The sequence below is a fragment of the Squalius cephalus genome, assembly GCF_949319135.1.
Source record: "Squalius cephalus genome assembly, chromosome: 25".
Taxonomy (NCBI): Eukaryota; Metazoa; Chordata; class Actinopteri; order Cypriniformes; family Leuciscidae; genus Squalius; species Squalius cephalus.
In genome coordinates, this window is record NC_137146.1 from 13,066,544 (window position 1) to 13,092,798 (window position 26,255).

At 37.8% G+C, this 26,255-nt stretch overlaps 1 protein-coding gene across 1 annotated transcript in view; it reads right to left on the reverse strand.

Annotated features, from left to right (window-relative positions):
• The window catches only part of prex2 (phosphatidylinositol-3,4,5-trisphosphate-dependent Rac exchange factor 2), a 127,218-nt gene that overhangs the window by 32,282 nt on the left and 68,681 nt on the right, over positions 1-26,255 (reverse strand). Inside the window, exons 21-33 of the mRNA XM_079863295.1 lie at positions 24,786-24,903; positions 23,841-24,025; positions 21,195-21,356; positions 19,508-19,727; positions 19,207-19,414; positions 11,879-12,058; positions 10,383-10,477; positions 9,894-9,976; positions 8,462-8,552; positions 5,603-5,731; positions 4,783-4,824; positions 3,427-3,632; positions 1,159-1,261 (exon numbers count right to left, since the gene is read on the reverse strand). Coding sequence (XP_079719421.1) covers positions 1,159-1,261; positions 3,427-3,632; positions 4,783-4,824; positions 5,603-5,731; positions 8,462-8,552; positions 9,894-9,976; positions 10,383-10,477; positions 11,879-12,058; positions 19,207-19,414; positions 19,508-19,727; positions 21,195-21,356; positions 23,841-24,025; positions 24,786-24,903 — 1,822 coding nt within the window. The remainder of the gene's footprint in view (positions 1-1,158; positions 1,262-3,426; positions 3,633-4,782; positions 4,825-5,602; positions 5,732-8,461; positions 8,553-9,893; positions 9,977-10,382; positions 10,478-11,878; positions 12,059-19,206; positions 19,415-19,507; positions 19,728-21,194; positions 21,357-23,840; positions 24,026-24,785; positions 24,904-26,255) is intronic.

Genomic DNA, 26,255 nt, shown 5'->3' on the forward strand with positions numbered 1-26,255 from the left:
GAAAAGTTGAAATTATTCTCTTCAGGTGCTTCATTGATATCTTTATATTCTGTTTTGGCCTAATTTTTCAACCTGTTCCGATTTTTCTGTTATCTATGACGTTTTGTGAACTATTACGTCACAGTATTTGCAGCGGAACTGCCAAATAAGGACATTGACTTCCAGCCCAACACTTCGAGCAATCCGCCATTTTCATTTCTCGCTGCAATTTTGTAGTCCAAGCTAAAAGATGCAGAAGTTACGAGAGGGTAAGTTAAAATGTTCGGTTGTTGGATGTAGTAACCCACACGCTTCATTACACCGTCTAATGTAGATGAACTGCCGCGCTTGTGACAGGGCCATAGACTGTGGACAGGGCGCATGTTTAACTGAAAGAACGAGCAGAGAGAGAGAGACCCGGTCGCGCGCACGCACTCTCTCTCTCGTCGGAGCCAGGCGAAAGTGTAAACAAGACACCGTCTCCAAACTAGATGCTGTCTTGCTCTCTCTCCCTCGCACATATTAATCAAAATAAATCGACACGGTGGTAAAAGGTCGGAAGACCAAAGTTTCATGTGTAAATACAGTAACACACCATTGCGATACATCCAAATGAAGACGTTCTTCTGCAGGTTCGTCGTCTTCATTTTCATCTCGCTCCGGCTCCGACTCTGGCTCGAACATGTAAGGCTGGCTGGACAAGTCTTCCGTTGTTGACATTTTGTTAATAACGTGTGAATAAAAAGTTTCTGTGCCGCTATAATCGTATCTCTGCTATCAAACTACAAAAATGGCCGAACGGGGTGGAGTTGAACCAAGTGTCACCTCTGCAAACTGGAGAGGGGGCGGGGTATGAAGTGTCTCAATTGTATTTAAAGAGACCGCACCAAAACGAGTTGCTCTCAGACGCGCATCAGAAAAGGGGTAAAAAAGGGGCCTGTGGAGCTATAATAATGAGGAATTCAGACCCAAGCAATGCAGTTCCGCTTTATATAGACTACAAATGTATGATTTATATGTTAAAAGGAACGATTTAAAAGCATGATATGTCTCCTTTAAGTGTGGTTTAGGTGGTAATACCTTTTAGGGACACTGGAAACATACGGTAAATATACTAGTAAATTTAGCTTAGATTATTTCCTGTTCAAAAAGGAAGTTGCTTCTTCCAAGAGTACTCACTAGCAACAAGAGGCTCTCCTTCAAACTGTTGGAAGTAAAAGCTGACCTTCTCCAGGTCCATGAGAGCAACTTGTGTATCTTCTAGCATGGCCTGCTCATCAGTCTAAAGAAAAAACGACATACAAAAAGTACAAAACCATTACTAAACTACAATGTCCTCTTGAATATGTGTGCACGTGTTTAATGAAAAAAATTAAATTAAATGGGTGGGGGTTTGTGGCATGCTTAGGTATAGATGCAAAATATAACTTCATGTGGCAGACACACTAAAAAGAAGAAGCAGAGAGATTCATCTTTTCTTCATCCTCTGCTCTATTCGTTCTCTACTTCATCTTCTGTCTGCGTACACACAGTATGCCCATAGCTGCAGATGAAACCATCCACATACAAATCTGAACAAGTCTGGTGTGAGAATTGCAGGACCAGTCCTCACGCATCTGAAAGCGACACCTCTGTCTGATACGTGGGCTGACTCTTTCGAAGATTCCCATGTGCCAGATGCCACAATCCTTTCATCTGGGGGCCTACAAAAGCTGCCAAGCGATATCATGTCAAGAAATTACCTTCGGGTTGTTCGCTGCCGCCTGCTCTCCTTCCCCTGAGTGTGTTCGGGGGTGGAGGGGGAAGAGTGGCTGCGGAGATAAGACTAAAGTCTCGAACGCTGGGAATCTTAATTTTACATGTAGGTTTAGACTCTGCGGCAACTAAGTCTGACTACATGCTTGATTTAAGCCTGTCTGTCATGACAAACTGCATCTAAACCTCACGCTGTATGTCCTAATATTCCTCAAATAAAACAGTTACTACCCGGCTAACAGGAGAAATTCTCAAAACCTCAAGGTTCTCTCAAAGTAATGAACAAACATTCTTCCAATGTCATTAAAATAACATTTACTCTAAGTTATCTGGTCTTTAATTACATTCTCAAAATGCATGTTCTTAGAACATAGTTTGTGTCTGAGTGAAGATGACAGAAAGTCATACAGGTTTGGAATGACATGAAGGGTAAGTAAATAATCTCAGACTATTATTTTGGATGAAGTATTCTATGAAATATGAACAGTAAGCGAAATAATCGTCTCTTATATCCTTCGGGTGAAAAGCATTCACATTCTACCCCTGTCATAAAGTGACTCTGGGTGCAAATAAATCTTTCACATAAAGGACATCCCCAGGCGCACAAATAAAGAAATGTAATCCTCTGGCCTCAATCACAGCCAGGTGAAATCTGATCTGGAGTCGAAGCCAGAGACAGAAACACTTTACAAGGCATGATAATCCTGCATTATCCCCTGGTCTGTCGGGATGCCCGCAGATTGTGTAAATTGCCAGTGTTTGGGAGAACACTCATGGCTACAGTCATCAATTCAATAAGACAGCAAACTCCACTGAGTCACAATACACAGACGTGGATCTGACCTTGCAGCTGGTTGCGGTAAACAAAAAGCAGATGTAATCTGCAGGGAGAAGGACAAACAAATCAAGAACTTAGCTCAGGGATGCTGTCGTTCTCTACACACAGTTTTCTGTTAAATGAAGAGTTATCTCACTCATTAAATGCGTAAAATAATGGACTCTAGGGAAGCTGTTAAGTATCAGCTAGGCTCTGTACTGATCCTCACAGCCATTAAAATAAATTCTCAGCACAACCATAGTGCTTCAGACTTTGAAATTGAAATGTTTTTATATACAGTATATCTATATCTATATATCTATATATATATATATATATATATACATACATATATATCTATATGATATAGTAACAAAAATATGAAACCAAATACATTTTCTTAAATGGCTTCAAACTAAACAGAAGAAAATAAAACAAAATAAAACAAAATCTAAAACACTTGAATTGAAACAGAACTTTAATTCTTAAATGCTATTAACACATTGCCATTATTGCAATTAATACATTTTATTATTTTTTTTGAACATTATTAAGTATTTATTGATTGTATGTCTTTTATTATGTATTTGTTGACATCATTTTATATAATTCACATCACTCTGATGGCTTATTGCTTTAACAACTATATCTTACAGGCTATGCATCAGACACAAACACCATAATGTTGTAACTAAGAAGGCTGTGATAAATCCAACTGGGCTGTGAGATGCTGGCCACATTGTGCAGGATTTTGACACATTCGAGTGCCATACGTGGCCTTCGGTCAAAAATATATCCGAATCAAAGGAGGATGTCAGACTAGAAAGGCTGGTGAGGCTTATTTTTAATGCACACTGACCGTGGCAGGTACTCACCAAGTTTGGGGAGAGCAGGGATTGGAAATGGAACAGAAGACCAGCGGAGGAGATCTGCTCCAGCCAGCGGCGACTGGCTTCCTGACTTTCACTCTCAGAGCCGAGAGCTTGGTTTAACACAGCCAACAACTGCTCTGAGAAAGAGCAAACCGCCGCCACCAGACTCTGACTGAACACCATATCCCTCCTCAGCTGAATCTCTGAGTCTGAGGAAAGAGAAAAACAGTCAAATTAGCATAATGTAGTGGTAAATCTTAGCCATTAGCTGTTTTATATGGTCATTCCTGGGTGAACTATGTCTTTAGTGCCATCTCATTCAAAATTAATAATTCTCAAATTATATTTTATTTTTAGTCTTCACATTATGTTTTGTGTTCAGAGACTAAAATCAGAACCATTCGTGGCTCGTCTAGGGCAGGTGGAGCCCCACCAAAATATTCATCATACATAGACCTCTAAACTGAATCAATAATAAATTGTACAGCATTCTGTAACAAATATTTTCTAGACTATTTTAAGTCGTAAACTGAGCAAGATATGTATGCTTCGGCAGGCATGTATTTTGATACGGGTGCCTGAGCCGTCATCAGCTCTACAGCGCCCCACAATTTTTCAATGTAAATCTGTGGTGAAAAATGGAACTGCAGCGCACTCTATTTGAAAGCCATTGGGGAAGATTTCATTTCAGATTTCTTATTTTCACAATACATGTCTGTCAATCAACATTAGAGCGCTACCCTCAGGCTGACATCTGACAAAAGTGTGTATGCATGTGTTCAGCGATTAGAAAATAAAGCTTATAAAATGTTTATCATAAACTAGCGCTAAGACCCAGAATCTGCCCTACCTAAATTTTCACTCAGAAGCCAGTACTGATCAGAACAAAAGAGTGCTGACAAATGATCTGAAGACATATTAAACAATCTTCTCACTTCCCAATTAACCTAAAACACACTAGACAGCATAACAAAAGGCTGCTCATTTTTCCCTGCCAAATGTATTTAATTTAGCTGCATTTTCTAGTCATAACCTTGAAAAACTATGTCTTTTTATTCAATTAAATTTCCTTAAGGGGATTGCAGATGTCTCTAAGGACTCCGCTCATGTGGATAATGTTTCTCGAAGGATGCTGGGCTGCTGTTTGCAGGTGTATGAGAACTGCTGTGTGGAGAAATTCTCAAGTCATTTATTCAGGGTGACCTCAAAAGACTGCCTACTGTTTGGTGTGACAGATTATAGTACATAAGATATGAATAAAAGTGTGGTGGAGAGACCATAAATGATGAATGTTCATTATGTGTCATGTAAATTATTTGAATAATATGCCCAAGTGAATTTGCTTTAATCGACACCCACCTGTGTATTGCAGTAGGACCAACAGTAGCCGAGTTTTCACCTCTGAGAGAACATAACAAGCAATGTCAATCATTAAATAAGTTCACTTAATAGAAATCAGGACATGATCAGTCTCCTTAGCTTCAGATTTAGCACATTTAAGTGAAGTGAAATGAAATAATGATAAATAAAATAAAATAAAATAAAATAAAATAAAATAAAGTTTTGCCCATTGATAGTTGCAATTCTGATGATTATTATTATTTTTTTTATATTATTATTATTATTAATAAAACATTTTTTTCTGCTGTATATAGTGAAGTCAATAAGAAGGTTTATAAATACATAAATAAATAAATAAATAAATAGATAAATAAATAAATTAATTAATTAATTAAAATAATAATAAAATAAAATAATTACAAAAAAAATGATCCAATGCTAGTAACATTTCAGTTATTATTAATAATAAATGAAAGATTTAATTTCCTGCTGTTATAGTCTTAAGTACACCAGATTGGACTGCACACTATAATGTTTATCTGTTGTTTATTCTGCAAATTCATCACATTTAGCACCTACACACAGACACATTCAGCAGCGTAAGGCAGTTAAATTGCAGGAGATTACATTTTCAGCCATTGCTGACAACTGACCTATGGGAGTTTATGCCAAATACTCACTCTCTCCCCTCCATAAACTCACATTTAGCAGTGTGTGCTTGCAAAATTCCCTTCAACTTCTCTCGCGACTGCATCTAGCCCTATCAAGAGCTGCTTGAGTGGTTGTTTTTGGCCAGGATTTTACGTATGTGGTGTGTGTCTGTTTTGAAACCACTGACCTTCCGCAAACTTGGCTATGGTGTGTGTGAGAGCCTGAACACTGCTGGGCAGGTTCCACGGATCTTGCTTGACGTGAAGCCGCAGTTTCTTGGTGCAGTTGAGCTTGGGCTCCATGTCCTGGTGGAACTCTGTCCAAAAACAATCACAGGTTCATTAGAGTCAAACGTGCATGATAGTACATGGCCAACACTGACAGACAACCACTGAGGAAAACACATTTACGCAACACAAAAGACTCTGTGGAGTGGGATCAGTAGAGTCTAGTGCTTTGAAAATGTTATATAGCTCCAATGACCTTAAAGTGGATAGCTAGGGCTGTAAAAGGTGTCAACGCTTGTTACATGCTGATGATAAAAAGCTATGGAGCAGTGACACCCTTATGCCATTTCTCACACACACTTTTCAAGGAAAAGGAGGTAGGGTGAAATGGTCTTACATCGTTCAAATAATTTCAGCGATTATATAATAATAATTTCCTTTGAGGTCTCTGTGGTGATGTAAACATCTACCACACACAGAGAAACACAAGATCCACAACTGAGACAGTTGTCAGGGCCAGTGTAAAATCATGATAACTTTGAAATAAAACAGAATGGTACATACGGCAGTGGTACATTGAGAATGAATGTTCAATATTATTATAGCACATAATAATATTGAACATATAACCATAAGTATACTGTAGGTCATTTAATATTAGTAATTAGTATATATGGATACAAATGTATTGCATTTAAATAATAATAATACTTATTATAATTAATCAAAATAAAATATAAATATGCAGATACAGCAATACTGTATTTAAACATCAAGGTTTCAAATATTTAAATATCTGCATTTGCATATCTATACTGTACATATACATATACATATACATATACTATATATATATATATATATATATATATATATATATATATATATATATATATATATATATATATATATATATGTGTGTTTATTATTTTTTATGAACCACACACATAATTTAGGGGATTTAAAAATGGTTGTCACTTCTTTGGAGTGTTTATGTGGCCATGGTCTAGTCACTAGCCCCAGTCACTAGCCCCATAATAAACAGCTCAATTTCTAACTCAAATCCCATTTTCTCACTTGCTTGCATGTGAGAGCTTAAATAAACAAATCACATGCACAGGCACGTTATAATCAACCGTTAAACTGTGAGGATTGCATGGCAATCTGCTCATCTCCTTACAACAACAAAGCAGCAACATTTTGTGGCGGTATAAAACTAGATTGAGACCACACACACACACACACACACACACACAGATAGTACCCACATTCGCTGACTCGTCACTTCGTATAAGATTTATTTCCCAGGCAAGAGTTCCCTGCTTTCAAATATCACTAAAACAATGCCTTCTCTGTTTATTAACCTACACAATGACCTTGAGCCACATCCCGTGTGAAAGTGTGCCTTTGGGAATAAACTTTATTATCACATAAACCAGTGACTCAGGAGTTACTGCAGGCTGCATTAAAGTGTGTTTCTACTGACAACACACTGAGGGGTTCATACCTGGAGCTGTTTATCTACTGTTCGGCTTCAGGCTCCTTAAATTAAACATTTTAATGTTTAAAGAGATTAAATCATATGGGTGAAACTCATTTAAAAGTGAGCATCACTACACACTATTCTACTGGAGTGCACTTGAAGTGAGAACTCGGTGTTAAGAATTATGTAAATAAAACGTAGTGTCAGATATCACCTTTTTGTTTTATTTTTAATTAAAATTGCATATCTTTCCATGTGGCGTTTGTAAAATAGAAGAATAAAATAAAATAAAATAAAATAAAATAAAATAAAATAAAATAAAATAAAATAAAATAAAATAAAATAAAATAAAATAAAATAAAATAAAATAAAATAAAATAAAATAAAATAAAATAAAATAAAATAAAATAAAATAAAATAAAACCCTAGGAGCAGTGTTCCTTTCAAGGGTGCAAAAAACGTCACAAAATCTAGGATGAGACAGAGGAAGTGACCCAGACAACCTCCATGAGTCCAATGTCCTAGTGTCCTCAGATCTAGGAAATGTCCTACACTATCTCTAGCAGTCTGGTGTTCTTTATCTGTCCCAGATAAAATGAATTGTACAGATTTGATTAGGATGATTTGTGGTCAAGGACAAAGCTGAGGTTGGAGCAGTCAATCACTGAGACTCTACACACGGCTCGAAGGAAACTCCCAACTTTAGCCATACTTCCTTTTTGTCAACCACCCTGAAATACACATGAAATACAGGCCCAGATTTATGTCACTCCTTTTTCCCCTCTTCCTACTCTCACATAACTGACTTCACAAGGAGACGTTTCAAAGTGGCAGTTCAAGAAAAAGTTTGAAAATCCATTATCGGAGATCCCTAGAGATCTTTTTGAGAACATAATCTCATACACTGTAAAAAATTTCTAACCCTCCCAAATCAAAAATTTCAAGTGACCGATAACATCAAATTTTTTCACTTGGCCCAAGTGAAATTCTGTAAATTATAAAATTAAATTCACAGATTTTCACTTGGGCCAATTGAAATTTACAGAATTTCACTTGGGCCAATTGAAAAATGTAGATGTTATCGGTCACTTGAAATTTTTGATTTGGGAGGGTTAGAAATTTTTTACAGTGTAAACATGTATAGTTTATGAGTTTTTAGCACAGTCAATGCACTCTGAGTGAAGTGCTCATAAGTCCGACTTAAGTTATGCAAACTATAACAAAAAGTGCACTGAGCCATGAAAGTCACTTTAATGAATATTGTCTGTGTTGAATAACCCTGTGCCAACAGGAATAAAACACAATTCAGTTCATTAATATTAGGATCTCTTGATACCTTGAAGTCCTCGTCCCGGAGTGAAACACTTTGTCTGTTCAAAGGCTCGTGTCACGGTTGCCCCTTTCAACAAACTGGTGATGGACTCCACCTGAAAATTAGATCAGTACATCATAGGCAATTCATTTTTAATTTGTTGACTAAGAAAATATGGACAAACTCGCCATGAGTACTTTTGGGTTTCAAAACTCAGTCCCATTGGTTATTAACCATAAAGCGCCCAAGGAGCCAGTTTGCACAAACAAAAGCCCCTTGAACTCCCACCCCGTCAGCCGGAAAACATTTGTGCTGCATGTGAACTGGGAGTGTTGCTCTCCCGGAAACCTGCGTGCTATAAAGCAAACAGCAGGCAAGAAGGACCCAGTGAGCCGCACATTCTACATTTCACTGGTGATTGAGACATCCTCATTAAAAAGTGTGGAGAGTGAGACAGAACAGATTGATCTCTGGGGGAAAATGACTACATCCGTGGAGCATTATGTGAGGGGCTTTAGCCTGTTTTTAGGTGTCAAAGAGGTCAAAGGTGAAGCTAAGTCTTCATAAGAACTTTTTGTTATTTTTACTTTATTTACAATATTAATGAAATTATTCAAATTAAATAAAAATATTACATATAAAAATGAACGATTATTAATTATTTTTATGAAAATATAAATGGGTAGCTGAGATAACATTAAGTAATGACTTGCTATATGTCAAAACTATTTTAAACAATGTTTTTGATCATTCTTATTTAATACAAAAAAACATATTAATGGATCACATGTAAAATTTACACTTCAAATATGTGAACGTATAAAGAAGCTGTTCAAAAACACTTAAGTGTTAAGATAAGTTAATTAAGTTTGAAATGTATTAATATTAGGGCTGTAAAAACTAACGCATTAATGCATGCGATTATTATTATTTTTTTATCTTTTTTTTCAGTTTAACACATTAAAAATATTTAATGCAAATAACGCATTATCCGATTTTTTTTTTCTGTCATCCTTTGGCTGTGCTACAGTAGGCTATATGATATTTCTACTTTGAAGATTCAATGTGAAAGTATTACAATATAAAAATATATTAAAAAACTTTAATGTTAGGTGCGATTACTTGCAGAAAAATGGGTGATTAATTAGTTATTTTTTATTGATTGACAACACTAATAAAAATATACAAAAAAAAATGTATGTTAGATGAGATTAATCGCGATTAATTACAGAAAAATGTGTGATTAATTAGTTCGTTTTTTAATTGATTTAAAGCACTATTTAATATACACAAAACTAACACTGTTATTAATAATATAATCACAAATAATAATATTATTAGTATTATTATTGTTATTTTTAATATATATACCAAATTTTACACATACAGTTCACATGAATTAACATTACATACATGTGGATGTATAAACTTGTCAGACCAGACAGCAAACACACACCTGACTGAAGAGATGCTCCAGGAAGCCATGTAGCTTCTTTTGTTTGTCGTGAGATATCCACACACTGGTCGGCATCTCGTCGCCTGTATGTGATTGATTATGTGTGTGTGTGGAGAGAGGGTGAAGCGGTAATCATTAGAGGAAATGCACATTTAACATAGAGCCCTTAACACATTGTTTTCATTAGTGAGCTATTGCCATAACAATGCAAACACGTCTCTCCACTCCTCTCAGACTTTCCTGTCCCTCTCTTCCACCATCTGTTCAGCAGTTAGCATCAAATGGCCATCAATTTGGCAGACACTGTGTTTTGGCGGGTTCTGTTTGACTAAGTGGAAAATGCGTGCTTGATGTGCAGTGCAACGAGATAAGAATCAGTCTGAAAGGCAAATCCAAGCTCTTGCCAAATTTGATTAGAGTCCTGGAGGAGTGAACTAACAATGGTGTTGTGTTGTCAGATGTGTGCAGGATGATATCAGGTTGCGTTACCTGAGTCCATCTCATCACTGTGCACATAAGAGCTGCAGTGACTGCTGCAGATGCTGTTGAAGGACGCAATGGAGTTCCTGTTGCTGTTACAATCACTGGAAGCAATCAGAACATTCATGTGTTACGAACAAATTATGACTAATACCCAACAATGGTGCTGAAGCCACAAACAACCCACATTAAACAACATTCCTAGATACTTCTGTAGAGTTTTTAATCACAAAGCATCTGTTAAAGTGCTCCTATTATGCTTTTTTGAATATTACCTTTCATGTAGTGTGTAATATAGCTGTTTGTGAAAGTAAAAGGTCTGCACATTTTCAAAGATCAAAGTTGTTTCTCTCAAAAGAAAGAACCGATTCTGAACTGCCTGAAACGAGTGGTCGGTAATTCCAGTGGTCCTATCTAATTCCTATGGTCTTCATTGAGACTTCACGTCGAGAAGCTCCATTTTGCATACACTTCCAAAGGATTAGAACTCAGGCTCGAATTGACGCATTAAAACCAACACAATCGTTACTGTTCGTATCACTGTGTATCAAGTGCTGAGGAAGCCTCCGAAGCTGAAATTCAGATATGGTAATGGACGATTTGTTTCTGACAAGCGCTGTAAGCGGTAGACCAATCACAACAGACTGGGCCATCTGACCAATCAGAGCAGAGTAGGCTCTCGGAAAAAAAGGGGTTTAGAGAGACTGAATCCTTTATCAAACCATTTCAGACACAGAGAAAAGAGGTGATGCTGCAATGTATATTATGAAAACATTGAAGTGTTTTTTTGACCTTGGATGCATGTAAACATTGTAGGAGACCTTCAAATTACAGAAACCTTCAAGATCTCAGTGAGCTCAGTGAATTTGTGAGCTCCGTTGAGCCAGAAACATAAGCCTAAAACAACATATCACACCATGTGGCAAAAAATAATTAAAAAAGTAATTGACTTTCTTCATTGACGGCCACTCACAGTGTATTTTTTATTTGCGAAAAAACTATATGCAGTAATATCGTGCAATATTTTTAAAAATTAAAAAAAATTTTTCTATTTTAATATTTTTTCAAATGTAATTTATTCCTGTGATGTCAAAGCTGAACTTTCAGCATCATTATTCCAGTCTTCATTGTCACATGATCCTTCATAAATCATTCTAATATGCTGATTTGGAAACATTTCTTATTATTACCAATGTTGAAAACATTTGTGCTACTTAATATGTTTGTGGAAACTGTGATAATTTTTTTAACAACCTTTTGTAACAATGAACAATATTTACACTTTTGATAAAGCTGTTGCATCCTTGCTATATAAAGTATTAATTTCTTTAGAAATTGCTGACCCCAACCTTGTGAAAGTTGTGCCTAACAAAAGTTCCTTCAGTTTGACTGTATTCACAATACAGCGCTGCCTCTCATACCTCATTACATACATAAATTAATCACAATACATAAAGCAATTTATAAATGTAATATTCTATTCAGTATATTGTAAGACACCACACCTGTAGGAGTCCCTGTTGCTGATAGTGTCGTGACCCGAGTCCTCCTGCTCGTCTCCAGTCACATTAAAACACACTTTCTTCCCGTTGCGTTCACTTTTTTCACTCTCACTCTCAGCTGAAATGTAGCTCTCAGTAGGCTTCCCTTCAGACCCGGTGGGATGTGTGATAGAGGAGAGCAAACTGTGGGAAATACAGAGAGAGAGAGAGAACCAGATAGATAAATCACACATTAATCACACTGCAATCTATGTGCAATAAAAGAGTCAGAATCTACAGCTCCAGAAACATGTTCACGACTCACATAAACAGAGGGAAAGATACATCACTTCATGACTCTGTTTCAGTGAACCAGAGGTGGACAACACAATAAATGCAAGCAGTTAAAAACATCATTGAAATAAGATCAAATGAAATGATTGAAAATAATAATAATAATAATAATAATTAGATGAAATAAATAAATAAATACATTTTGATGGACTTGTCATGCTGAATTGAAATGAAGTAAAACAAACTAAAAAAACAATAAAATAAAATAAAATAAAATAAAATAAAATAAAATAAAATAAAATAAAATAAAATAAATAAAATAAAATAAAATGCTGCATTCAAGCTGCTGATCACAGAAATCGATATTACATTAACCACACAACAACTTGGTAAAATGGAAAAAGTAATTATATTTTATTGACTAGATCTGCTAAAGACACTGTGTGTGATAAATATTGCAACAGAGATGAACAAATGTTTATTATAACAGGAGTCTTCTATCAAATGAACAAATCTTTTTGCATAACATATTTTAAAAGACAAAATATATAACCTTTGTTGTATCTTATTCTGTAAAAATGCAGTGTTCTTAAATTTTTTTTAATTTTCTGTTAAAGGTGCTGTATGTATTTATTTATTTATTTACTGAATAAAGCATAATAATACCATAATGCATTTGCAGTTAGGAAACGTCAGTCAGTTATTCTTCTCTGAAATATGCGTTCCGTGTCGGAATGTCCGTTTTTGTTTTGGACTGTGTGATTTCACCCACTGCCAATTTACCCAATAGTATTTTGATAAACCCGGTTGCCAGTTGGCCGAAAAACAACTCTCGCCAATATTTTAAATTTGGACAACACCCATTTCAACCACTATCTTTCAATATTATACTACACCTTTCATTTATTCTTTGTCTCATTTATTGTCTTATTCCTGTTGTTTGTGGATTCATTTATATTGTTTGCAGCTTGTTTTAGTTTGTGTTATGGCTTATTTTGACGTTTCTCTGTTGCGTTGTAGTTCCTTTCCTTTGTATTGTGTATTTTCTATTGCATTTTTAACTTTTATTCACATTTATTGTGCTGTGTATCCCAGAGTCTCGAACAACTGTCACTTACCAAATGGAAGTGGTTTTAAGTTATATTCCAAACATGTTTTGGGAGGATCGGCCACAGCATGTCGGACAGTTGAACGTGTGAGGATGACCAGAGCCAAACAAAATCACAACCTGTTTGTGCTTGGCTTCCGGACAACAACTCGAGGAAGTTAGAGGTCCTCCAAATATGAATAACATCAAAACACGCATATACAGCTGTGTCAACAGTCATAACTCCTCTAAGTTCCCCTCCAGGAGAATGGCGAAGAAAATTTAGACGATGCTGGCAAACTTGATGCTTCTCACACATGGGGACATTTAAGTTATATTTTCAATTTGATTTTGAGGCCCAGTCTCTCCACATATGAACACACTAACATATCAAGCGTTGTTTGAGTTTCAGACAACCCCCTCAGGGTTCTTTTAATGAGAGGGGACACATAAACATACTTTAGTGGAATATGTTCCCTTATGAGCGCAAACCGTAACTCTAATTCTCATCCTAACAATAAACAAAACATTAACGAAATCATTTCCAACCCAAACCAATTCTGTGAGTGAGAAATGCAGGAAACTTTCCAGTGATGCCTCACTCGTGAGAAAGCCTGAAGGCCTCTCAAGCTGCCCTAGTTCTCCAACTATACAGTTTGAGGCTGTTTGATTCCGAATTTGTCAGAAACTGACTCCTGTTTGTAGAATCGACAGAGTTGATTCCAAGAATCGATTCTTCACTGTTGTTTTCGATTCTTTCTTTGTAAGAGGCCATATTATGGATGAACACAGAATGGATGAATTAATGAAAAGCTCTATTGAACTGAAATGCTCTATTAAAGAGGAGTCTGTTCCATTTGATGAAATCGATTCCAACCTTTGGAATCAATTCTCAATTCCCAACACCTCGGAATAAAGGAATCGATTATTTTTGGAATCGACTCCCAGCCCTAACAATGTTCCCTTTTGGTAAAGCAGACTGGTCGCCACCATCGAGTACCATTCTGTCGACATAAAAAAAAAAAGAGCACCCACTGCCGTTTTTGTGCTGGAGCTTAATAAGGAAGTGAGCGCAGCATGGGGCCTCGAGGGGCACGGAGCATCAAAGTGTGAAGAAATGGAGGAGGGGAATAATGATGAGACTCTGCGGGGGAGATCTTGGTTCGGGTCTACGGGTCTCTTTGCCTACGGTCCTTTATACATGAGTGCTTTCATGTGACACATGAGGCTCTTTACGTTCAACTAATGTCGTGCAGCTGATTCAGCACTTTCAACTATAATCAGAATGTGACTTCTGGTCAAATTTAAACACTAAAGAGTTCACTATCTGAAACATCTGACAAGTTAGATCGGAAACATCTGCATTGCCTAGAAGAACAGTATAGAAATAGAGCCAAAGCTAGAGCAAAACAGATTGTGATATGGGATTTATGGTATATGCATATATATTATATATGGCTAAAATGTCCTTTGATTCTTCAGATAAAAAGTGAAGCTGTCTAAAAAAAAAAAGCTTAATGACTTAAAGTCAACAGTAAAACCCATTTGCAAATCATTTGGAAGAACGTTAACTGATTCATGATTTTTAATAACGCTAGGAACATCTATTTGTAATGGGTCGGAGCAGGAGAAAACAGGCAGACACGTGGATCTAAATTCAGGGTTATTTAGTGGAAATAATAAAAACAAATAACAAAATCCATTTGCAACAAAGGAACAAAACAGCAAGGAAAAAACAACCATTACATTCAACAACTGACAAAGCAACGAGAGAAACACAAGGACTATATATACACAGAGGTAAACAAGCTTAACAAGATAACAAGTAAATAAGACACACCTGGGAAGACAATCAAGGGAAAAATCTACATAGGACAAAAACATAGCACTCAGGACAGGAAGTAACATAAAAGTCCAGGGACAAACAAAGAGCTCATATGACAGAGCCCCCTACGACAGAGATCACCACGGCGGAGCTGGAGACCACCACAGTGGAGCCGATGGAGGTGGAGACCACCATGGTTGGGCTGGCCGCCACAGCGAAGCAGAATGCCACGGGGAGTCAGGGGACCAGGGCAGAGCAGGGCCACGGAGTACACAAGGTTCGGGGCCAGCCTCCATGGCCGTGACAGGGCAGACAAAAAGTTCATAGTTGGCCTCTGCTGCCTTTACAGGGGCATAGAGGGTTCAGAAACAGCCTCCAGCAAGGAGAGTTAATCAGCCTCCTTGGCTGTAATAGAGCCATCAAGGGACACAGTGAGTTCAGAGATGGCCTCTGTGACCATAACAGAGCCATCAGGGGGAAAATCTCGGGAGGAGCTGTAGTGGACGCGCCGCCTTGGGAGGAGCTGTAGCAGACGTCGCTGCCATGGGAGGAGCTGTAGCGGACATTGCCGCCATGGGAAGTGCTGTAGCAGACGTCGCCGCCTTGAGAGGAGATGTAGCAGATGTAGCCACCTTGGGAGGAGCTCTAGCGGACGCCGCCTCCATGGGGGGAGATGTAGCGGACGTCGCTGCCTTGGGAGGAGCTGTAGCGGACGCCGCCAACATGGGAGGAGATGTAGCATACGTTTCCGCCTTGGGAGGAGCTGTAGCGGACGCCGCCAACATGGGAGGAGATGTAGCGGACGTCGCTGCCTTGGGAGGAGCTGTAGCGGACGCCGCCAACATGGGAGGAGATGTAGCATACGTCGCCGCCTTGGGAGGAGCTGTAGCGGACAACATCGCATTGGGAGGAGCTGTAGTGGACGCTGCCACCATGGGAGGAGATGTAGCGCACGTCGCCGCCTTGGGAGGAGCTCATGGGAGGAGCTCATGGGAGGAGCTCATGGGAGGAGCGCCCCCCCCCCCCCCCCCCCAACAAAAAATGTTTAGTGGGACCTTAAACGATCAGAGTGGGCTCCTCGTCCACCTCCACTACAATGAAGGGGGATCCATTCAACAGAAGAGCACAGTCCAAAAATTCAGAAAGCGACCCTCGAGGACCACTATCGAAGAGTTTTGAGTGTTTTTAGTGGTTCATTAAGCAAAAAAAGGAAATCAAATTATGGAATGGGGTGTGGTAAGCAAATTCACGAATATGGAGGGAACGGTCCTCGAGGGAACGCTGCGGCACTGGGGAGAAGGATGAGTTGAACCCCTGCTACATCCATGTGATTTAAGTTGTTCTGTAATGAGCGGGACCAGGAGACAATTAAGGGAAAAAACTACAAAGGAATACAACATGGCACTCAGGGCAGGAAGTAACATAAAAGTCCAGGGACAAACACATAGCACATATGACACTATTAAGAAAGCAAATAGGATACATTTTGAATTTATGGCTTTTAGAGTGACTTTAAGTCAGTGGTTCTCAAGCCACTGTCCACAATTATATTCAAAGACCCACTAGCCCTAGTTTTGTTTTCAAAACTTATTTTAATGGGAAATCCTAGTGTCTGTTAATAAAAAAAAAAGTGACTAAAATAATTCTTTTTTGGAGCTTAATTTTCTGTAAGCTCCCCATTCTTTTTAACCAATGAATTCACATGACTCTTCCAGACATTTGTGATTGAATGGACAAGGATAAAATGTTTTGTCATTTGAATAAATTATTTTAGAGCTTGTAACTTGTAAAATATATATTCATTATAAACATGCCTATGATGTTTTAAGATTTTATTAATTTACATGACCTTTCCAGCTACAGAAATCACATTTCCAGGTACAGAAATCTTTTTAATCACATCACATTCTAGAGTGTGGGAATCCAGTTTCTTTTTCAAAACGACAAACCATTTTTAAGGGGGTGAGTTTAAATAAGAAATATCTTGATCTTTACTTTTAAATTTTAAAGGCCCATTCACACCAAGGAAAATAGCTATAATGAAAAATCATTCTAAATATAAAAAACAGCAGAGTCCATTAGAATTGTTAGAATCACTCAAGCATTTAAAGCAGCAGACTGTTATAATGAGCATACAATTGCAATGCACACTTAGAATAAACAGAACGATATAGTCCGCTGGTGTGGATGCTAATATGGTTATTGCTATAGTTATTATCCTTAGTATGAATGGGCCTTAAATAATTTTGAGACCCCCTCTGAACTTTGCTGATGCCCCCTATTGGGTCCTACCTCAGTTCATCCATTTCATCAAATGAAAATTGTCATTATTTACTTCTTCTGTGGATATTCTTAAGAATGTTCCAACTGATTTGTCCATATAATGAAAGTCATTGAGGTCCAAAAGACATCGCTTGAACCCCATTAACTTTTATTTTCTGCACAAAAGACCAGAGACAATTTAGCAAATTTTTCAAAATTTCTTCTTTTGTGTTCCACAAAAGATAAAGTCATATTAAGTCACAGAGGTTTGGAACGACAAGAAGTTGGTAAAAAGATTACATCATTTTCATTTTTGGGTCAACTGACCCTTTGAGATGGTTATACAGTACCAACAAACACCAGGCACCGTCTGAAACCATCCACTTCTGACCTCTTCATGCTTTGCCTTTCTTAGCTTTTTCTTCATCCCCTCCGACTGTAGAGATCAATGCACTTCTTAATCAACAGTAGAGTCAGAAGTGGCTCCAATGAGCTACTCGGTTGCTATTTGCCCCATTATTCCTGCATGATAGGGATGGCTGTCTGACAACCACCTCCAGGCAGTCATTACAGCACTCTCTCTTGCCCAGGGCTGTGAGGAAGGTCATTATCTCCCCACCAGATCAAGGACTGCCTTGCCAATAAGCACACTCTCAGACCTTCAGCCAACAATCGGCACTGACAAGCATATGGCAGCAGCAGAGAAAGGTGCCGCCCCCCACCATAGATCAAGACTAGCTGAAATTGCCACCATGTCCACAGAGGATATGACCATGTGATTTCAACTAAATGATGAAAACTCAAAGGCTGATAGTGATGATAATAATGGATTTTTTTAAATTTATACTATAGGTGGTATGACAAGAATTGGAAAGGAAGGAGGGACAGAGAAAGAGGAGTTTCGTAACACAGTCTTGTTAGGAACTTGTGCCACTTTGCAAATTACTCAGCAAGAGTGACATTTGCAGTGTAAAGCCTGAGTACAGTGCTTCGTGGCATTTTTTTTATTTTTGCAGATTTCCATTTTGAAAAATGGTCGACCTCAGAGTGTCCCATTTCCTTCAAGGTGTTAATGTGCTTACAGAAAATGAAACCATCAACAGCTCAGCTCAGACAGGAAGTATCCCACCTACCCCCTTTCTGCTTAAGTGTGTCCAACACTTACACACATAGCACATAGTTGTTACAGAAAAAAAAAAACATAATGCAAACTCCAGATGTTGGGTCATGTGAAATGCACAAAGATTAAATTGTTGCTGGTATAGTAACATCCCATAGAGACTCTATCAGTCATAAGAACTGTCACATCAGGGAACAATATGCGTAATTTCTGACGTCATTTGATTTTGAATCTAACTAAATAAATCTTGCTAAAATCTTGCTAAAAAAAAGCATATTTAATCCATAGATATTCATGATTATATCGGTATTGTGCTTGTTATGTGCTATTCACTTTCATACAGTTGCTAAAATATGTTACCTTGCAGTCCTGCAAAGATGACAGAAAATTCACTCGCATTTGCTGTCCTGCAGCAAAACATGAGAGCAGTTGCAGACTGAGTGCGACCTGGACGCATCGGTGAATGGTGAGATATTTTTCTAAATAAAGAATCCTGATCCTGCCAGAAGAATTGCGTGATACTTGATTATGTCTTGTTCTGTATGTATCATCTCAGTGAGCTTTTGTGAGGGTTTACGGGTTTACACATGCGCTGTGAGGTGAATTTAACGTTTTCCAACGTTTCAGTGTGGATGAGAAACTTTTGGAAAATGCAAATGTTGTACAAGGCTAAACCAACACCCCTGATGATGATATATCAGATAGGCCATATATTAAACATGTTCATATGACAAAACAGATATTACCAAATAAAAATGCCATACTCATGAATCTGGGCGGCGTAGCACTCCATCTCTTTGACGACAGTGGTGAGTTTGGTCAGAAGCTTGTGGTAGGCGTCCAGAATGAGCAGGTCATCTTCTCGTAGCAGGAATCGCAGACCGTGACCTTCAGCTCTGCTCAGACTGTGTCCAGATGGAGCAGCCATGCTGGTGATACTATGCTGGACGTAAACCATGGGGTTCAGCTTACCTGAAAGCACAAACCAAATCTAACAGACATGAACTCATTGCTCCCTAGCAGTCTCTGGTTGTACATTCAATTTAGGAATATATTTTCACTCACCCTGCTCTGAATTGCGGCCTCCCTTTTCCAGAGTATTTTTCCTGTTGTCCAGCTGGACTCCGAAGGCACTTCCAAGGGAAGTAGTGGTCTTGGGATAAGACACCTCCATTACGTTGATGTGACAGTTGGTGGGGCAGAAGTCACTACTGTGTAGAGGGGAAACCTTAGACTTCGCCTGCTTGAATGTGGGCCAGGCCCGGTTCTTCAAAACCCGTGAAAACTGAGAGCAGAGACGGATTAGGTTAAGATACAGTTTATGAACAAGAGCTTATTGGTTTTTATCTAAATCATCTAAACCAGTACTAAACAAAAAAAAAGTCCAACCAGTCAGGCTTCAATAAGGGCTAGCCACAGGATATCATTGGATTGAGTCTGGTATGCTAAATTGCAAAGTACAGTATGGCTCAGCACTTTCCCATCATGCCCTGGTCCAGTTTAATCTTCAGATCTATAAAGTGTACAAAAGCTCAATCTATACAAAACAGACTATAAATACACCAGCCCACCAATCACCTACTCATCCTGGCAATGGATGTTCCTGTTCGACAGATAGTATATTAAACTGTGCTGGGAGAAAAAACTTAAACCAGTCTAAGGTGGTTTAAGTCAACAGGCTGGTTCTGTAACCATGAACAACTAGAAAAAATAATTTAAACAACTCTGCCGTCGTTATGTTAAGCCCGCCCACCGACTCTTTACACAATGTGATTGGCCTGACTAGAGTTTGGTTTTTCCAGCTCACAAGCCAACGGAGAGTTGCTAGACGACCCTGGCTGCAAAATAAAATTTGCTGCCACTAGGGTGCATCTAGATTTCTAGGCTAACATAATGCCCTACTTGTAGAAAATCTATCAATCAGGGGTAATTTATTTACAAAGCAAAATTGCTTGTTAATGGTTCCACACTGCACCTGAAATTACATCCATTAAACTTGCATTTAAAGTTACGGTTTCAGGCACAGGAGCATGTAATTAAATCATCTGACAAGACCTCAATGTTCCCCTTGAGCAGGGTTTTGAACCTCGCCTTTTTCCAACAATGACATAACAATTGTATGGCTGTGGTCGGGTATCGCTGCACTCACTGACTACACTGGATGGGTTACAGCTGCACTGGACACATAGCCTCCCTTCAGACCTGACTTCCCACATTCCTGAATAACTTTGACAAACAGGGAGCTTCCGTGTCCGGGGTTCGGACCCTGCCAGACCTCTCACAGGGCCCTACTGAGAATGCAGCAGAAGGGAAATTATGCAATGGGACGGGATGTTCAGAGCTATTTATAGCCGGTGAAGCAACGGCTAATTAATCCAGTGCTGAGTGGGATGTTGAATCAGATCACAGGGAAAAACAAGGGAAACGGGCAGATGCTTGCAGACATATTTTCCTTTTCTTGCTCCAAATAAAAGCAGCTGATGGAAATTAAAAATGACATTTTGCACAATCCCGTTTCCCTTGGTACTGGTGGACTCGCATATTTCATCAATCAAGGCCAGCTGGTGTTAAAAAGGACAGGGTGGGACGGTTTCCTGTTCTGTAACTTAAATAGAAGTGCTACAAGTCAAACGAAGTTTTCTTAGCTGCAGCCTTCTAAAGGCCGCCAACCAAAGAAACGTATCAAGACATTCAAAATAAGTTTTCATGCACAGAGTTAGATCCAGTCTGATTTCAAACAATTGGTGCTGACCTTCCTGTAATTGGTGATTCTTCGATTGATATGCTCCAGTCTCTCGCCGCACATTGCACTGAATCTGGTCTGCAGGTCCTCTGGGATGAGCTCCGTGCTGGAGCTCAGTCGACTGCAGGTCTGCACTAACTGCTCATCGTTCCTGGCCAAGGCCTCTAAAATCTGACAAACCACACAAAGAAAGACATAGAGCTTTGGTCATAAAACAGATGTGCTTTCCACCATTCATTTGTAAGTAATGAAGATGAAGTGAGCAAATCTGCTGTAGGTCAAGTGAGTTAGAAACACTGCACGCATTTCCCAAAACAGATACACAGAATTGAGTTGTTCCCTTGTGATTATTGCATGGATATACTGCATCTAACCCTTATTGTATTAATACTTGTATGACTGTAAAAACTTTACACTAAAATAAGAGTGTAAAAAAATGTCCTGTGTCACATTATAGGAGCGTTAAAGGTTAAGACCATTTAACACGGTACACAGTAACTATGAGTTCCCAATTCATTTTCAATGAGAAGGAAGCAGCTTTTGCGTATATTTATTTATTTTCTAAATATTTTTTGTCATGTATCATTGAAAAATCAGGTGTGATTTTATTCACAATCAATCAATTAATCACATCTAATACATATACAAACTATATACAAACTTTTATGATTAATCGATTTGACCACATTAATTATATTATAATTTCTGAATGTATGTCATTTTATTGGTTTAATTATGAATTAACATTTTTATGGAGAAAATATAATTTGAAATTTATATTATATTATATTCATTAAATAATAATATATGCAATAAATTATATATATATATATATATATATATATATATATATATATATATATATATGTATATATATTTAATTTATTGATATTATTTAATGAATGAAAATATAATATATTTAATATAATTTTAATAATATAATATATTATAATATAATATAATAACCCTTGATACTCAATTACCACTTCTACCACTGTCTATGCAACAAAGTGTAAAAGTATATAGAGCAATAAAAAATACAACCAAAGTACAGCACCAATTAGAGTGAACATTTACACACACCACACAGTTGTAGAAGTATTTTCTCATAAGAGAGAAGACTCTGCCTGCGAGACTGTGGAGGAGACAAGAAATTTAAGAGCACGCTGAGACCATAACAATTGCATGTAATCTGCCGAACAGCACTGAAATATTAAAATTCATCTGAAGAAAGTTTTCCCAGAGGAAGTGCAGACCTACTCAGGCAGATGTTTGTAATAAGGCAGAAATTGCTGGCAGTTAAGGGGATTAAAAACAAAAGAGTCTATAATATGTAGAACATGTCAATACATCAGAGTCCCATTAGGTGCGTTTCTGAGATGTCACTGTCAAGCTGTGATGCCCCTACCACTGAATGCAGAACAGTCTGGCCGGACAGCTGTTAGTTCATTAACGCAGATTGTAAATCTCAGAAATCAATTTTTAGGGAAAGGAAATATGGCGTTCATTCGTAAACAAGCATGATATTCAGACCAGCTGAGATCACACAGGATGCTGCATGCAATGCTAAACATATTCAAGCAAACGTTAATGATCAACATAACAGGTTCTCTTTCTCTCGCTCTCCCTTGCTGACGCAAAAACAGAGAGATGTGGGCACTGCACATGAAACTTGTAACTCTTTCAAAACTTGGAGAACGACTGAATACAAAAACATCTGACAGCAACAATCAAGATTTCTGTGATAATAAACTGTACAATACTTGATTGCCAATAGATAAAGAAAAAGCACAACATCACATGTATATCGTTCAAAAGTTTAGAATCCCGAAAGTATCTCGTTTCTACAAAAATAATAAGCAGCAGGATCATGTGACACTGAAGACTAAAGTAATAGCTTTGTCATCACACACAGAAAGATATTATGTAGTTATTTTAAATTGTAATAATATGAATATGTATTTTTGGGCTGCATTTATTTGGTCGAAAATACACATTCATATTATTCCTGCGTTTGGGTCGATAAGATTTTTTTATGTTTTTGAAAGTGAATGTATTGTTACATTAAACTATTTAAATATTTTAAAATGGTAATTAAAAAGAGTTTAATATAGAGCTATATATTGTGATGTAATATTGCTCAGTGCATTATTGTTTTCCAGTAAACGTGTTCATGAATTTCTAGAAATCATAGAGTTACATTATAGCTTTTTTAAGGAAATTTAATTTAATGAAAAAATATTTTTGTATTAATAGTTCTGACAATCATAAACATTGCTGAATGAAAATGCCAATGAAAATGCTGGCAGAGTGAGTTAAAAATAGCAGAAATATCGTTTTGTAAGAACAATAGTTTCAAGCGACTTCCTTAGTTTCCTCACAGCGGCAAGCTCTGTGATTTAAAGTGTTTATCCTTTTATTCCGCAGCAGGGGGTCGTAAAGACCATATTTTATTTGTCACACACACTTGGTTTAATATACTCTGCTGTCAACTTCTATCAGTGGCTGTGTGTTATGTGTGAACTGTGAAGAGGCCCTCACAAATGTACAAGACACTCCCTGTCGTCTCCTCTGATTCTGTATGAATTAATTCACTGGTGCTCTACAGCAGAGATAATGGCTGGTGTGTGTCTGTGGGAACTCATGTGACTCTACCTTGGCCGTGAGGCTGAAAAAGCCTTTTGGTTCCACCATTTTCTCCAAGACGTGACACTTCATCCCGGCCGTACTGTCATACTCGTACATGACGCCGTACTCCAGATACACGTTATCCACCGTCAGGCTAACGTGATCTTTTTTTCCGTCTATTATGGCGATGGTGTTGAACTTGTCCATGACTTCTGTTGAACACACACACCAGTTGTTTCAATGTTACCAGTCTGAGCTATGGAAGCTTGTTTCCGCCACAGAATAATAAAAAAAAAAAGTTAAGTGCGACTTTTATCTCACAATTCAGAATTTTTTTCGCAATTGCGTGTTATAAAGACAGAATTGATTGATGTAAAGTAAGAATATAAACTTTTCTCAGAATTGCATGTTTATATCTCGCAATTCTGACTTTATAACACGCAATTGGGAGATATAAAGTCAGAATTGCATGATATAGTCGCAATTGCGTGTTATAAAGTCAGAATTGCGAGATATAAACTTGCAATTGCGAGAAAAAAAATCTGAATTTCAAGTTAATTTCTCGCAATTGCGAGCTTGTATCTCGCAATTCTGACTTTATATCTCGCAATTCTGAGAAAAAAAGTCACAATTATCTTTTAAAAAGTTTTATTCTGTGGCGGAAACAAGCTTCCATACTGAGCAGATCAAATCAGATTAAAGTTAATAATACAAGGCAAATCTTTAGATGGCTGGAGCTCATCTAGAGGCCATCAATCTATTTCCTGTTAGGTAACAAAATACCAAATCACAAATACAAATGAGTTGTTTCCATGTCCTGTGAATTCTGCATGAGGCTACTGAAGTGAGACTTGTAAAATTAGTGTCTACGAGGACGAAGAAAAAGACTAATTATCACGGATAGTGTGGGAGGATGAAAGAGTGTGTACTTGTGTGTACAGTAAGTGTTTGGACTGGTGTGTGTAACAGCACCTTCAACTTTACACTCAAACACATCTCCGTTCTCCCCTGCGGCGGGCTTCTGATTGGTTCTCTGGTGGTCTTCTTGTGCGCTCTCGCTGTTGTTATACACCCATTTAATGGAGTCTTGCTGCAATAAGGAACAACAAAACAACCTTTTCAGACACGCTTTCAGAACAAGGATTGTAAGTTGATTACACACTCCCATAGGACACAAAAACCACAAAGCTAAAACCTCTTCTTTTTTTCCTCCTACATGTAGATATCAACGAGGCTGGATGTAAAGCAAAAAGAGAAGATTCCTCTAAGAAAAAAACCCCGGTAATCTACCATGTTTCTCCTTGAGTTTCACTAAAGATTTCAACAATGTCTCAAATATTCAATACCAATATAATACCAAAGTCTGCAATCAAATATCAGAGATTTAAACAGCAAACAAATTATCTTAGCAATGCTATCCAGATTTTATAGTTCTATACACTTACTTTTTGCCAACTTGTGTCTATTTTTATTTCTCCAAAGGAATTTAGGAGAGAAAAAAAGATGAATACTTAAATGAAATCTAACTGAGACTTTATTAAGTTATGAAAAATCAACCTCTGAGCAATGACTTTTCTTCCTACGGTTGTTTTTTAGGTTTTTAATTGTTACAAGCACTATAATGCTCTAACTGAGGGCCTCAGGTTTGTGATTTTACTGAATGTGAACATGGCTTCCTATTAAGGCTGATATATTACAAAGAACGAACTGGTGTGACGTAATTTCATCAGGCAAAAATGAAACGAGTTTGAAACAAGTTCAAAACAGCCTGCCGAAGCAAACTTTCAACAAAAGTTAACTGCAGCTGAAAACACCTTTGAACTACCATTAAATCTAACCTCGACCTACTCTGCATTCATTAAAATGTAAATCTTCTCCCGTTCTCCGGTTCATTTCTTTCATTGAGGTCAGACATGAGTAAATACATGAACACACTGGAGAGCTGCTTTAGTGGAAACTGAAGTTGCAATTCTAATTTCTAAGTTGAAAGCAACACTGACACTGTTTTTTCATGTTTAATACTGTAAAGCCGTTTTCTTTAAAGCAATCTATTGTATAAAGTGCTATATGAATAAATGTGACTTGACTTTACTGGAATTCAGAATTGCAGAGCTGGTGCAAACATATCCACGTCGCTATGATCAGATGCTTTGTCAACTGCTGTTTTCTCATGGCTGTGATTTTAACTGTGTGGTTACTTTGTTATTGAGAAGAAAGCGAGCAGCGCATTTAACTTTGTCAAATTTTCGCAGCCGAAATCCAGTCATTTCAATGGGAAAAAGAACTTCACTGGGAGTATATCGCAGCCTTTATGCATTTAACAGTCTAAAGCACATCCACCACACATCCTCTTCTGTCAATGTCTCTCCCCAAAATTTCCCTCTGCTGTTTTAACCAACTGAGATGCAAGACTCCTCTTGATGGTGGGCCGCAAATCCCTGC